This window comes from Camelus bactrianus, chromosome 26 (assembly GCF_048773025.1).
Source record: "Camelus bactrianus isolate YW-2024 breed Bactrian camel chromosome 26, ASM4877302v1, whole genome shotgun sequence".
Classification (NCBI taxonomy): domain Eukaryota; kingdom Metazoa; phylum Chordata; class Mammalia; order Artiodactyla; family Camelidae; genus Camelus; species Camelus bactrianus.
Genome location: NC_133564.1, coordinates 16790038 through 16802326, shown reverse-complemented (window position 1 = coordinate 16802326; position 12289 = coordinate 16790038). Strand labels below are relative to the sequence as shown.

Genomic DNA, 12289 nt, shown 5'->3' with positions numbered 1-12289 from the left:
TTCTTGTATCAGCTCTCCAGTCCACATTAGCTAACTGCTTATTTTTGAACCTATAGATTGTAAATCAAGAAGTATTTAATAAATTACAATGTAAAAAAAAAAAAAGTCCATAACTATGTGAATAACGAAATTTAAAGAAGTTATTCCCTTTTATCTTTCAATCATCAAAATGCAAGAAATAATTTACCTTTTTTCCATTATATGAAGATGCACTTTGTACTGCTGGTCCAGTAACGAACATAAGCTTTCTAAACTACTAAATTCACTATTCCCAGATTTTTCTTGCTGTTGCCTTGGTTAGATCATTGCTAGGGTCAAGTAACCGCAGTTGTGAACCTGAGCTCTTGGTCCACGTGAGTTAACTGGCCTGGCACGAGACCAAACTACAACCTCAGAGGAGGGACACCACACTCTGATAGCCTACTCAGCAGAGCTGGGCTGACAGCTGTTACTCCGGGAGCAGGCCAGCCCCAGAGCATCACAGCTCCAGTTGGCTGGCCTGCAACAAAATCCAAGTTTTTCTAGAGTGGGGCCCAGATAGCAATTGTCGAGACTTCAGTGTCAACCTTCCTGACCTTACAAAGCTTACCACCTGAGTATACCACTGGATATTATTTCTAACCAAGATGAAACTTAGTTTTACCACTTTAATCAGCCCTTATTCCCACCCAAGGAAAATCAAAATCCTTGCACATTGGAGATGCCCAGTAAATACTAGATTAATCGAAGAGGGAAAGCCCTGTATTAGTGACCAAAAACAGACATAATTTTCTTCATTATCATCAGCAAACACTTCTGGAGCTCCTACAAGATACAAAGGATAACAAAAGGGGTCAATCATGGGTCCTAATCATATGGAGTTGACAGCCAGTAACGACACTGTGAAGCATGCAGGAACATTTGAACACTCCCAGCCATGAAAACACCTTTCCCCTTTTAGTGTGGGCTTCTCTGGTTGCCTACTTATAACAGTACATGCTTTTTTTTTTTTTTTTTTTGCTCTATAGAAGGCAGCCAAGAAGAAAAAAAAGAGGAAGAAAGGAAGGATGGACAGATAGGATAGATCCCAATGTCTGGCATGTCTAGCTGACACCAGAAAAATCCAAAATGTATAAGAAAAAATGAGAATTCTTTTCTGAATGCAGAATCAAAACTTCTGTAGTAGTCACTGAATCTTAACAGTCACCATTTGGTTCACTACGAAACAGCCTCCCCCTTCACATATGTTCGATGACCTGTGTGGTCCAGCTCCTAACCCCACAGAACTGACAGATATTTTATATACTTCACCACATGCTTATGTTCCATTCATAAAGAACATTAAAAAAAAACCTTAAGCATAAATTATTGGAAATACAGCACAACTTAAGGCCAGAGTAAACTGCACTGGTACTATCAATAATATGTAATTTTATGTGAATAACATACATTTCAATTCTAAGTAACATAACTTAGAAAATAAACTTCCTAATGTGCTTACTTTCTTATTTAACACTATCATAAGAAACTGAATTAAAAAAGAATGACCTATAACCTACCTTCCTTAAATTACACTTCACCTCTTCTACTGCCCGAAGTCTTAGGGTAGTATACATGAGATATTACGTGTGCTGCTTCGTTTTCTGCCACTTAAAATATTATTTTCTCTAATTCCTCCACTAACGTGTCTTTCTGGATGATAACCCAACTTTTGTCAGAGGTACAAATGAGCTGGGAGGTTTGAGGGAATTTTCCTGGAAATAGGGAGGTCCCCCACAACATGAGGCTTCCAGGCCCTGAAAGTGGACTGCAGTACTAAGGCTTGGACCCTGACCCCACCTGCCCCACATACCAGGCACTCTTAATCACATAATTCTGAGTTACTTTTTGTTTCGTAAGCATTTATCACTATCCTAAAGGACCTTATTTATTTGTTTATTGTCTGATCCCCCATGAGAATATAATCTCCAGAAAGCAGGGCTTTTATCTGTCTTGTTGTTTCAACCCCAGCTTCCAGATAAATACCTGGTTTGTATAAAACACTCGATAAATATGTACTAAATGAATTATAACCTCTTACAATACTCTAAAGAACTGCATTATCACTCATAGATCAATAAACCAACTAGTAAAATCTTGGGATCCTTATTTTTTAACCATTTTAAAGAAAAAGCAAGAGGAAAAATATCAACTACTCATCAACTCTTGCTAAATTAGATATGAAAAAAATGGACAGCGGAGTGAAGGTTTTCAAGAGAAATAAATACAACTTCAGATGACTTATGAAAACAGAAGTTCTCGTTCCTTAATATACTGAATTGCTGCTCAACTTACAGAATGAGGATGCCTGACTCCTTTACCTACAACCCTTCAGCCAATATCTCAGTTCTGCATTCTGAACTGACACACTCAGGAAAGGATACTTTTGGTGAAGAGTGGGATGACTTTTACAAAAAAGCAAGCAGATCATATAACAAGCAAATGCAAAACCCAGGAGGTAATGATGCTTCCAACAAATATTCTTGGGAAGTGAGCCACTGCCACTTCTCTTACCCCAGAGTGCTTGGTCAATTTCAGCTTAATGACAGTATCAGTCAGTCAAGCAGTGTCAATCTACGACAGAATCAAGTTTCATTTAAAGGGTTATTGGATAGAAGCTGGGAGGCAGATAAAGCAGTGGTTTAACACTAAGGAAGCGTACATTTAAAATACTGTCATTTCCCATATCCCCATCCCTCACTGATGATAGCCTCCATTTGTTACAAACTACAGTGATTTCGGGCACCTACTTTCTAAATCACAGGAACTGCGATATTCATCAACATGGAGGAAGACGGGTCAGTGTGGTAAAAAGTGTATACAGGCTTGGGCACGAGTGACCGGCTGGGTGACCTAAGCCAAGTTGGCCCCTCTGAGCCAAGTTTCCCCGTCGTCAAGGGGCATAAAGTTGCCTCTCACAGAGAAAGGTTACCAGAACCCCACGTAATGACCAGCACAGGGCGCAGCGCCTGCGTACAGTGCACGCCGTGCTCCCCTTTCTCCCACTCGCCAACTGCAGAGCAACATCGAAGGTCTGGAAAGATTATTCAGCTACCGAAGCTGTGGCTGAAGACTGCTGCCGAGCAACTACATCGCCTACTAATGCGCATCTCGGCAAACCCCACGGAGTCGGGAGCCCGCTCCCCGCGGGGGCCGAGGGGACGCAAGCGTCCCCCCGCCCGGTCCGCCAACCCCAGCCGGGTTTGTGTCCGGCGTCCAGCGCAGCGGCGGGGAGCCTGGCCGAGAGCACGGGCCCGCCGCGACCCCCGGCTCTCCCGGAGCGGGCGGCGGGCGCCGGAAGCGGGCGGGTCGGGGGAGGCCGCGGGTGGGCGCGCGTGCGGCGGCGACGAGACCGGTACTCACCTCCAGCTCGCGGCGGGCTACCGCGGCCCGCCGTCTCCAGGCGGCGGCGAAGTCGGGCGGCGGGGCTCGCCGGCTCCGGCAGACCAGGGAGAACAGGGACCCCAAGAACAAGGCGCCCATGGCGCAGCCCATGTACAGGCTGAGGCAGAGCACAACGGTGCCCGGCCTCGCGCCTTCCGCCGCCAGCCAGCAGCCGTACCCCAGCCAGGAGACGAGCACGGCGGCGAGTGCGGCCACGGCCACCGACCCCCACCAGCTCCCGCCATCAGGGCCCCGTGGGGCCGCCGCGTCCTCCCGGGGCTCCGGCCGCAGCTCGCCCCGGCCGCCCGTGAGGCCGGCGCCGCTGCTGTCGGTGGCATCGGGGTGCATGCTGCTTCCTGGGCCGCTAAGGACAGGCACATCTCCCGCCTTGCTGTTCCCCGGCGCTGCCCTGGACGGTGGCCTCCGCGCGGCGCCTCCTCCCCTCGCCGCTCCCGCCGCTCCCGAGGCAGGGGAAGTCCGCGCTCATGCCCTCACAGGCGGCCCACCGAGGGAACGGCTCCCACAGACGCCGCAGGAGCTCCCCTCGGCCACCCCTCAGCGCCGCCAGCCGGCGCGGGGCCCGCAGCTGCCCGGCTGGGCTTCCCCAGGTAGCCGGACCCGCTCTGGCCGAAGCTGGCGAAGCCTGGGGCGGAGCGGAGGCGGCCCCGGAGTGCGCGTCGAGGGGCGGAGAGCCACCACGCCGGCTGAGTGACAGTTGGGAGGTGCCCGGCCCCGCCCCACCCGGCCGCCCACCGGCGGCGCGGGGGCGGGGTCCGACCCGCCGCTGCCCCCCAGGAAGGGGCCGCCACCAATCCCGGCGAAAACTGCTCTTCCCTGAGCTCCTCCCCGCCCCTCCCCGAGGATACCGTCTGTGGATGGAAAATTTTGCTGCAGGTGTCAGAAGCATTTGTAATTCTCGAGCTCAGGGGATCCCTTAATCCTTGTCCCGCACGCTCATCACTGACAAGTAACTTCCTCACCTGCTTACAGCCCGCAAAATTTCTGCCTCGTTTGCACCTGCTATTTAAATAGCCAACCGTTCCCGATCCTCACTTTTAACACAGTTCCCCCAACAACCTTCCCTTTCCCACCCAGCCGCCTCAGGGAACGCATCAGGCAAATGTGGGCAGTAAATGAAGCCTGCAATTCCTAGTTACGGAAAGGCCCAAATAAGTGCCTGGTGCCAGAGGGTGTGCACAGCTGCCATCATCACTTTGGCTCCAAGTCCCTGTATTTTTGTCGCCAACAATTCAGTACAAATGCTATTACCTACGCAAGTGAAAGTGGTCCAGGTAATTTTTAGAGTACATATTTTCTTCTATCATGGTCTCGGCGTTAATATAAAGATAATGCTTACGGAGAAGATGCCAATATGCTAATTACTAGAAATAACTACTAAGACCAATAAAGCAGCTGATGTATCTTTAATGGATAAATAAAGGAATTCTAAAGGAAATGGAGGAATACTAAGGAGAGTAATGATTATTTAAAAGGGAGTGATACAGTAGATAGTGCAAATCAAGAACAGAAAGGGGAAGAAAGGGAACGGGAGGTAAACAGATGAGGAAGACGTGACGGATATTGGAAACATTAAAAAGCAAAAAGCCCAGACCTCTCCCCATGCAGCAGTCACAAAGAATCTCAACAGTTTAAAAGCGCTATTGTTTTCCAAGTTAAGTTATATCCTGCTTCCCGGGAGGCACAGTTAAGAAAAGTAAGCATTAAAATGTATTTTCAAATATTGTGTGACTATACTTTGTTTTTCTATAAGGAATCCCTGTCATTTCAACAAAGAAGAAAATACAACATTCATACGAAGTAAAGGAAAATAGTTAGTGGGCATTTATTCTTTTAAAAACAACATATTTTCCAAGAGGTTATTATTCAAAAGAAGACATGCCAGTGTCCACACAGCCCCACTGTGATTCATGTCTTCGTAATAAACTTCCCTGGAATGGCACAGATTTCAAATGGGACATGAAGTAGGAGCCCTAAAAAAATTATCCCTAATATTAAGCTCTAACAAAACAGTACAGAAATGAATTATTTTATGTATCTATATAAAAATCTGTTCACAGTTGTCATTTTTTAAAAAGCTTACAGTTTTTAACATTAGTATTCATGGAACACTTTATTCTTATACCTTGTAAGTCAAAGACAAGGAGATAATGAGTGCCTTGTGCCAGATGTGACTTTACCATGCCTAGGTGATGACAAGTAGATGACATCAAAAAAAGTTACTACCTTCCTGATCTCCTTGCCTTCTTCTCTTTTTTATTTTTAAATAAAGCAGCGACTGATTTTGAAGGAGCCTTTTCCTCTAAAATAACGTTCATCCCACTGGGGCTCCTCAAAGTGTACCCTACAAATCCAAATTATTTCAAATAAAACAAAATCACATCCATATTTCCCGATCATTTACATGCCAGGGCTTGTAAATGAGGGCTGAGGGCTTTATATACTTCTATATATTTAAAATTTTCCAAAATATGGGTTTACCGTAGTTGACTATAATAGTAACTAATTGAGCACTTATTGTGTGCCGTGCTTCATTTAATCCTCACAACAACCCCTACAATGTTATCTCCATCTACACAAGAGGGAACTGAGGCACAGAAGGTAAAATAATTTGCTCAATGTTACAAAACTAATAAATATCAGAGCTAGGATTTGGTTATCACCCCATGTGGTCTGGTTCTAGAGCTTGTGCATTTAAGCACTATGCCATGATACTTCCTAAAAACTCTACTTCATTTAGTCATCCTATATTACAGAGGATGAAAAACAGGATTAAAATTCATGAACTTAATATCTGTATTCCATGCTTTTAAAAGTGTTTAGTTTTGTTGCTTTGTGGGTAGGATATGGCCGGTATCTTAGCCAGCCCCCTGACAAGTGCTAAGTGATTTATAACAATCACTAAAGTCAGAAAATCACATAACCAGTAAAGGCGAAACTGTCTAACTTTTACTGAGAGCCCCAATCTGTAACTCTTAAGGCTGTGATCTTTCCAACACACTTGTGTATTGTTCCCAAGAATGAAGATCTGGAGAAATATACACTTGTGGTCAGGAAACTTCCTTAAAGCCCGTTGTTCTGCTGTTAAGTCAGCATTGACAGTTCAAACATTTACTTAACAAGCAGTAGCTGGGTTTCTATGCTCTGCAAGGTTTGAGGAACACTGAGAGGTGGGATCAGGAGGTATTGAGGGAGACGTGGCCCTAGGTCAGGTTTGAAATAAGAATCCAGGTGTTCCTTCCCAGAAGTCAGTGTTGTTGAGTCCTACCAGGCCTAAGTTAATGACCCAATTAAGTAGTGGTGCCTTATTTACATTTCTTTTGGCCAGCACATTCTGACAGGCTATAATTGAATGCTCTATGCTGTCTCCACAATTCTCTCTTGTAAGATGGGAATAGCATCCTCCTAAACTCACTGGGATATCATAAGGATAAATTAAGTGAAAAATAACTGACATTTAAAATATCTGTGCAAATAGGCAGACAACACCCAGTCTCTCCAAATATGTGATGCATCTTCCTCTTCACTGTTCAGTATCTTTCTCCTTAAATCCCCTAGCTCTCCTTGGAGGTACCCATGGGATTACAGAGAAAACCACAGTATTTGCCTTCGACCACTTTTAGTAAAATTCTGAATAAAGGTGTTAACATGAATCAAAAGACCTAGGTATCATTATAGTTTCTTCTACTGTTTCTCTGTAAGACCCTAACAGGTCCATTAACCCTTCTTTCTTTGTAAACTTTCAAGTAGAGTGTGGTTTATGGAAAATATGGATATAAGTGTGGCCAAACTTCAAAAAGTAAAAATGAAGAAATTATATAATACTTTAAAAACAAATTGTAGACCACTAAAGCTTATAAGAAGCATACTGCAGCATTTCTAAGAGAAAGATGCATCTCTGAATACAATTTTAGAACATAGACCTATAAATTATGCTGAGCAGTGTTCCCTATTAGTAAGTAAAAATATTCATATTAGGAAAATTTCAGTCAGAAAAGTCTTCACACTAATCTTCAAAGAGAAAGAGAATTACACAGGAAAGTACTGTAAATTAAATTAGCTGGTATCAAGATAAAGAATTGACAAGGACAGATCACATGATTTCAATTTATCTAAGTTTTCACCTGAAATTTAGGGAAATAGGGTATGTCAATTATCTGTCGCTGTATAACCACCTACCACCAAATAACAACCGTTTTCTTTGCCCATGATTCTGTAGGTGAGCAACTTGGGCTGGGGTCCATCGGGCAGTTCTCTTCGTGCCTGGGTCACTAGTGATACTGTGATCTCCTGGAACCCAGGCTGGGGCCGCTTGGGCTATGCAGTCTCCATTGAGATGGTCTGTCTCTGCTCCCTGTGCTCTTATCCTCCAAGAGGTAGCTTGGGCTTCTTCACATGACAATCTTAGGGAAGCCATAGACAAGTCCTTTTTAAGCTTTTGCTTGTGTTATGTTTGCTAACGTCCCATTGGCCAAAGCAAATCATATGGCTCAGCCAGGAGTTAGGGGGCCTACACATGGACTTAAACACTGGAAGGTGTAATTCATTGGTTCCATTACTTTAACAATCTACCACAACTTACTTGGACAGAATATACTAATCAGTTTCTGGTGGATCATCAGGCTGTTCACCAAAATCAGTAGCATCTGAGGACTTGACACTCAAATATGTTTAAGTTCACACTTCTTGTTCCTGGAATTGTTAGTTCTTCATAATCCACTCCCACCTACCTGTGAGATACAGAAAAGAGCCTGGGTAAGGACAGGGACCTGGGAGGCAGTGCACAACTATGATTGTCAGGTGGAAGTTTGGAGATATAGCCATATCATTTAGCTTTATTTTACCCTAACGTTTTCAAGTTATGAAACACAAAACATAAAAAAATTCTAAGCTGACTTAGATTTTGATATCCAGTATTACTGGGCAGCAGATTAAAGAGAAAGAAAATAAACTGTGTTTATTTGCTGTCTAATTTCTCCAAAATATATGTAGGCTGAAACACTTTTTGAACTGATCTATATGCTGTTTCATGATATTTGTCATGAGCAGAGTGAAATATAAAGTAAGTGGTACACAATTATTGATTAAATATTCTTCCATAAATTAGGAAAGGATTTTGAATATTTTAAGATAAACATTATGTATTTAAGATTAGATAAAGCTTTTATGCACTACCTAAAACAAGTCAGTGTGTCTGATTTGTCACAGGAAAGAGAACATACTCTTGGGAAGTAAAAAGTTAGTATTTCAGAATTAATCAGTTTAGAACAGGAGTTGTCACTGAGTAGGCCATTAATAAATATTTTTCAATGAATAAATCTGTTATTCTTTTATGATCATATATCTAGAATAACTGAGTAGACCAAAAAAAGTAATAAAAATAATATTTCATACTTAAGTGGAAACTTTAAATTTCAGAAATTCTTTTTAAATCATGTATTTTTCACTACAATTCTATAAAGGAGATAAGGCTGATACCAAAATCCCATTTTGCAGATGAGGAAACTGAGGTTCAGAGAAGTTACAATGACTTACTCCAAAATCACATATCTAATTGATGGTAGGACCTAAATTGTAGGATTCTCCTTCATTATGCTATCTTTCAAATGCAATAGTTAAAAAGTAATGTCAAGGACAAAACAAACTGCTTTTTACATTATATAGAAATGTCCTTATAAAACCAATACAATAAGGGCATTCATCTGGCTTTTAAACAGATTGTAAACTTCTGGACCGTAGTATATGAGTTATATTCGTTCTTTCATTCAGTCCAAAAATATTAGGCTTTGTTAGAGACTAGTATAAAATATGGCCTCTGACCTTGAAGAGCTCACAGCCTAACGGGGGTGGGAAGAGGAAGAATGCGATAAGGGAGGGAGGCATAAAGCAGTGTAATAGATATTACAATAAAGGTATTACCAAGTTCTAGGGTCACAAGACAAGAGCTACTGTTTCTGCTTTGTGGGAGTGAAGGAAATTTCAAATGTCACCTTCTCTGTGAATCTGTCATTTTGCTTTCTTGATTTCTTCTATTTATTACAGCATTTAGGTATTTCGAACTAACCCTTTAGATACTGAAAAAATATGAGACTAAACTACACTTAATTTTAAGTTGGTTTATAAATGTTAATCCAGTAAAGATACCATCTTTCAAAACTTGATTCGTAAATTTAAAAAACAAAAAAGTTTTCCACTGGGTGGTCCATTTGCTCATAACCCAAGAAAAGTTTAGCACAGATGAAAAAACTGCCATGTAAAATGGAAAGGTCTTTTAACAGCTCTCTATAGAATTAGTCAAGTCTATACTATTTCAAGAGATTTACAAATAAGTGAGGAACAATTTTAAAAAAGGAGAGGGGAGATATTATTTACGTCTTTCCTGATAAAAGACTTCAGATTCAGTGAATTTGGGGAAAGGCTTTTTTTCACCTATGATTTGATGACGTTCTCTGAACTATGAAGAGGGACAAAGCAAGGAAAATCTCTGCCCTGCAGGAGCTTATTTACAATCTAGTTCACACATTCACTGGTTCATCCATTCAATACTGATGACTAAGGAAGTGATATTGCAGGAAAAGAAAACCAGAGAAAGGGCAAAACTTATAAATTCATAGCCCAGAAAGAGTCAAAATTAAAATTTGAGAGATAATAATCTCTTATTTTTTCATCATGGTAAAAGAAACACAAAATGTACTATTTTAACCATTTTTGAAGGTATAGTTCAGTGACATTAAGTTCTTTCACATTGTCACACAACAATCCCCGCTATCCATCTCCAGAGTATTTTTATCATCTCATACTGAAACTCTACCCATTAAACAATACTTCTCTCCATTCCCTTCTCCCCTCGAGAATTTCTAACTTCTGTTGCTATGACTTGACTGTTTTAGGTATCTCACGTAAATGGAATCATGTAATATTTGTCCTTTCGTGTCCAGCTTCTTTCACTTAGCACAGTGTTTTCAAGTTTCATCCATGTTGTAGCATATATCAGAATTTCATTTCTTTTTATGGCTGAATATTTAATCGCATGTATATATCACATTTTGTTTACCCATTCATCTGTTGATGGACATCTGGGTTGCTTCCATCTTTTGGCTATTGTGAATAATGCTGCTATGAACACACGTGTGTAAATATCTGCTTGATATTAATCTGTGTACACCCAGAAAAGTGAAATTGCTGCATCAGATGGTAATTCTATGTTCAATTTTTTGAGGAACTGCCATAGTTTTCCACAGCAGCAACACCATTTTACATTCCACGAGCAATGTACAAGGGTTTCAATCTCTCCCCATCTTTGCCAATCCATGTTATTTTCTGTGTTTTTTTAATAGCCATCACAATGTGTATGAAGTGGTATTTCATGGTTTTAATTTGCATTTCTCTAATGATTAGTGCTGTTGAACATCTTTTCATGTGCTTATAGGCCATCTTTGGAGAAATAGCTATTCAGTTCCTTTGTATAATAAACTTTTGACCAAAGTAGACAACCATCCCTGGAATATGGTGCTGGCAGTTTTTTTTCAAGCAATTGAGTGCTTGAAATCCTTCTTTTAGCCTACTAAAATAACAGAGAAATGCTTCTCTGTATTTGTTCATAGTTATGACCAACAAAAACAAAATGCGTTATGAAGAATGAAGAGATTCAATTCCTCAGTGAGACTCCCAAGGATTCAGTTAACCAGATGTTCCTCTCTCTACACTTTTATGCAAAACAATAGAAAATCTGCCGTACTAACTTCTAATGGCTGCTATAACAAACTACTACAAACTGTGCAGTTTTAAACAACACAGATTTATTCTCTTAGCATTCTGGAGGTCAAAAGTCTAAAATCAAAGTATGCACTGGGCTGTATTTCTTCTGGAAGCTTCAAGGAAGAATCCTTTTTCTTTGTCAGCTTCCAAAGGTGCCTGCACTCACTCCTTGGCTCACTGCCTCTTACATTACTCCAACCTCTTGCTGCTTTTTTTTAAATTAAATAAATTTTTATTAACTTTTCCCGATTTTGAGGTATAACTGACATATGTTAACATTGTATAAGTTTAAGGTATACAACAAAATGATTTATGTACCGTATTACGAAGTGATGACCAGAAGTCAACGTTGACCACCTCACATATGTACGAATTTTTTTTCCTTATGATGAAAACACTTAAGATCTACTCTTTCAACAACTTTCAACTTCACAACACGGTACTAATTATAGTCACCACGCTGTACATTACAACCTCTTGCTTCTAGGGCCACCTCTCCTGTTACTGACTTCGAATTTCCTACCTCCCCTCTTTTAATGACTCTTGTGATTACACTAAGCTCATCTGGATAACCCAGATTGATTTTCCCATCTCAGGATCTTTAATCACAGAGCCAAGTCCTTTTCACCCTGGAAAGTAGCATATTCCCAGCTTCAGGGATTAGGAGGTGGACGTCTGTGGGGCGCCATTGTTCGACCACACCTACTATGTGCCTGCGATTCAAAAAACGAAAATTTGCAGCATTCAATATACCGGACATAAAGAACATATATACTGGACAGAGATCATTTTTCTCTTGAGATTGTTTCAACCACCCACCAGTAGTCAGAGGACTCCTAATATGTTACCAGCAACTGGCCCGAAGAACTAAGTAGTTGTTTTAACTAAACTTTCCCCCTTTGAACAATCAGAGACAGCCGCCTCCATATTTATTATTATTGTTCTAGTTCGGGTAGGAATTACAAGTTAATTAAAGCAGCTTCCCCCCATTACATTAGCCACCAGAACGGCTAGGCCCACCCGCACGGCCGTTAATAGCGGAGGCGGCAGCACTGACACCTGGGCGGTGCACCGCACAGCCCAGGGCCTGGAGATTAATTACTTCCCTGCC

General features: G+C 41.6%; 1 protein-coding gene and 1 long non-coding RNA gene across 4 annotated transcripts in view; both read right to left on the bottom strand.

Moving 5' to 3' along the window:
- SNX25 (sorting nexin 25) overlaps window positions 1-4075 on the bottom strand; it is an 82139-nt gene extending 78064 nt beyond the window's left edge. The window contains exon 1 of one of the 3 annotated variants that reach the window (XM_074353258.1): window positions 3382-4075. In XM_074353258.1, coding sequence (XP_074209359.1) covers window positions 3382-3750 — 369 coding nt within the window. In that variant the 5' untranslated portion in view covers window positions 3751-4075. The remainder of the gene's footprint in view (window positions 1-3381) is intronic. The other 2 variants (XM_074353257.1, XM_074353259.1) reach the window with 2 other exon arrangements.
- A 1146-nt stretch (window positions 4076-5221) lies between these two features.
- On the bottom strand, window positions 5222-12260 carry LOC123616391 (uncharacterized). The gene is made up of 3 exons (XR_006724376.2): window positions 11497-12260; window positions 8003-8150; window positions 5222-7823 (listed from the first exon to the last, which is right to left on the bottom strand). It is a non-coding gene; the product is annotated as an uncharacterized LOC123616391 (long non-coding RNA).
- Window positions 12261-12289: the final 29 nt, after the last annotated feature.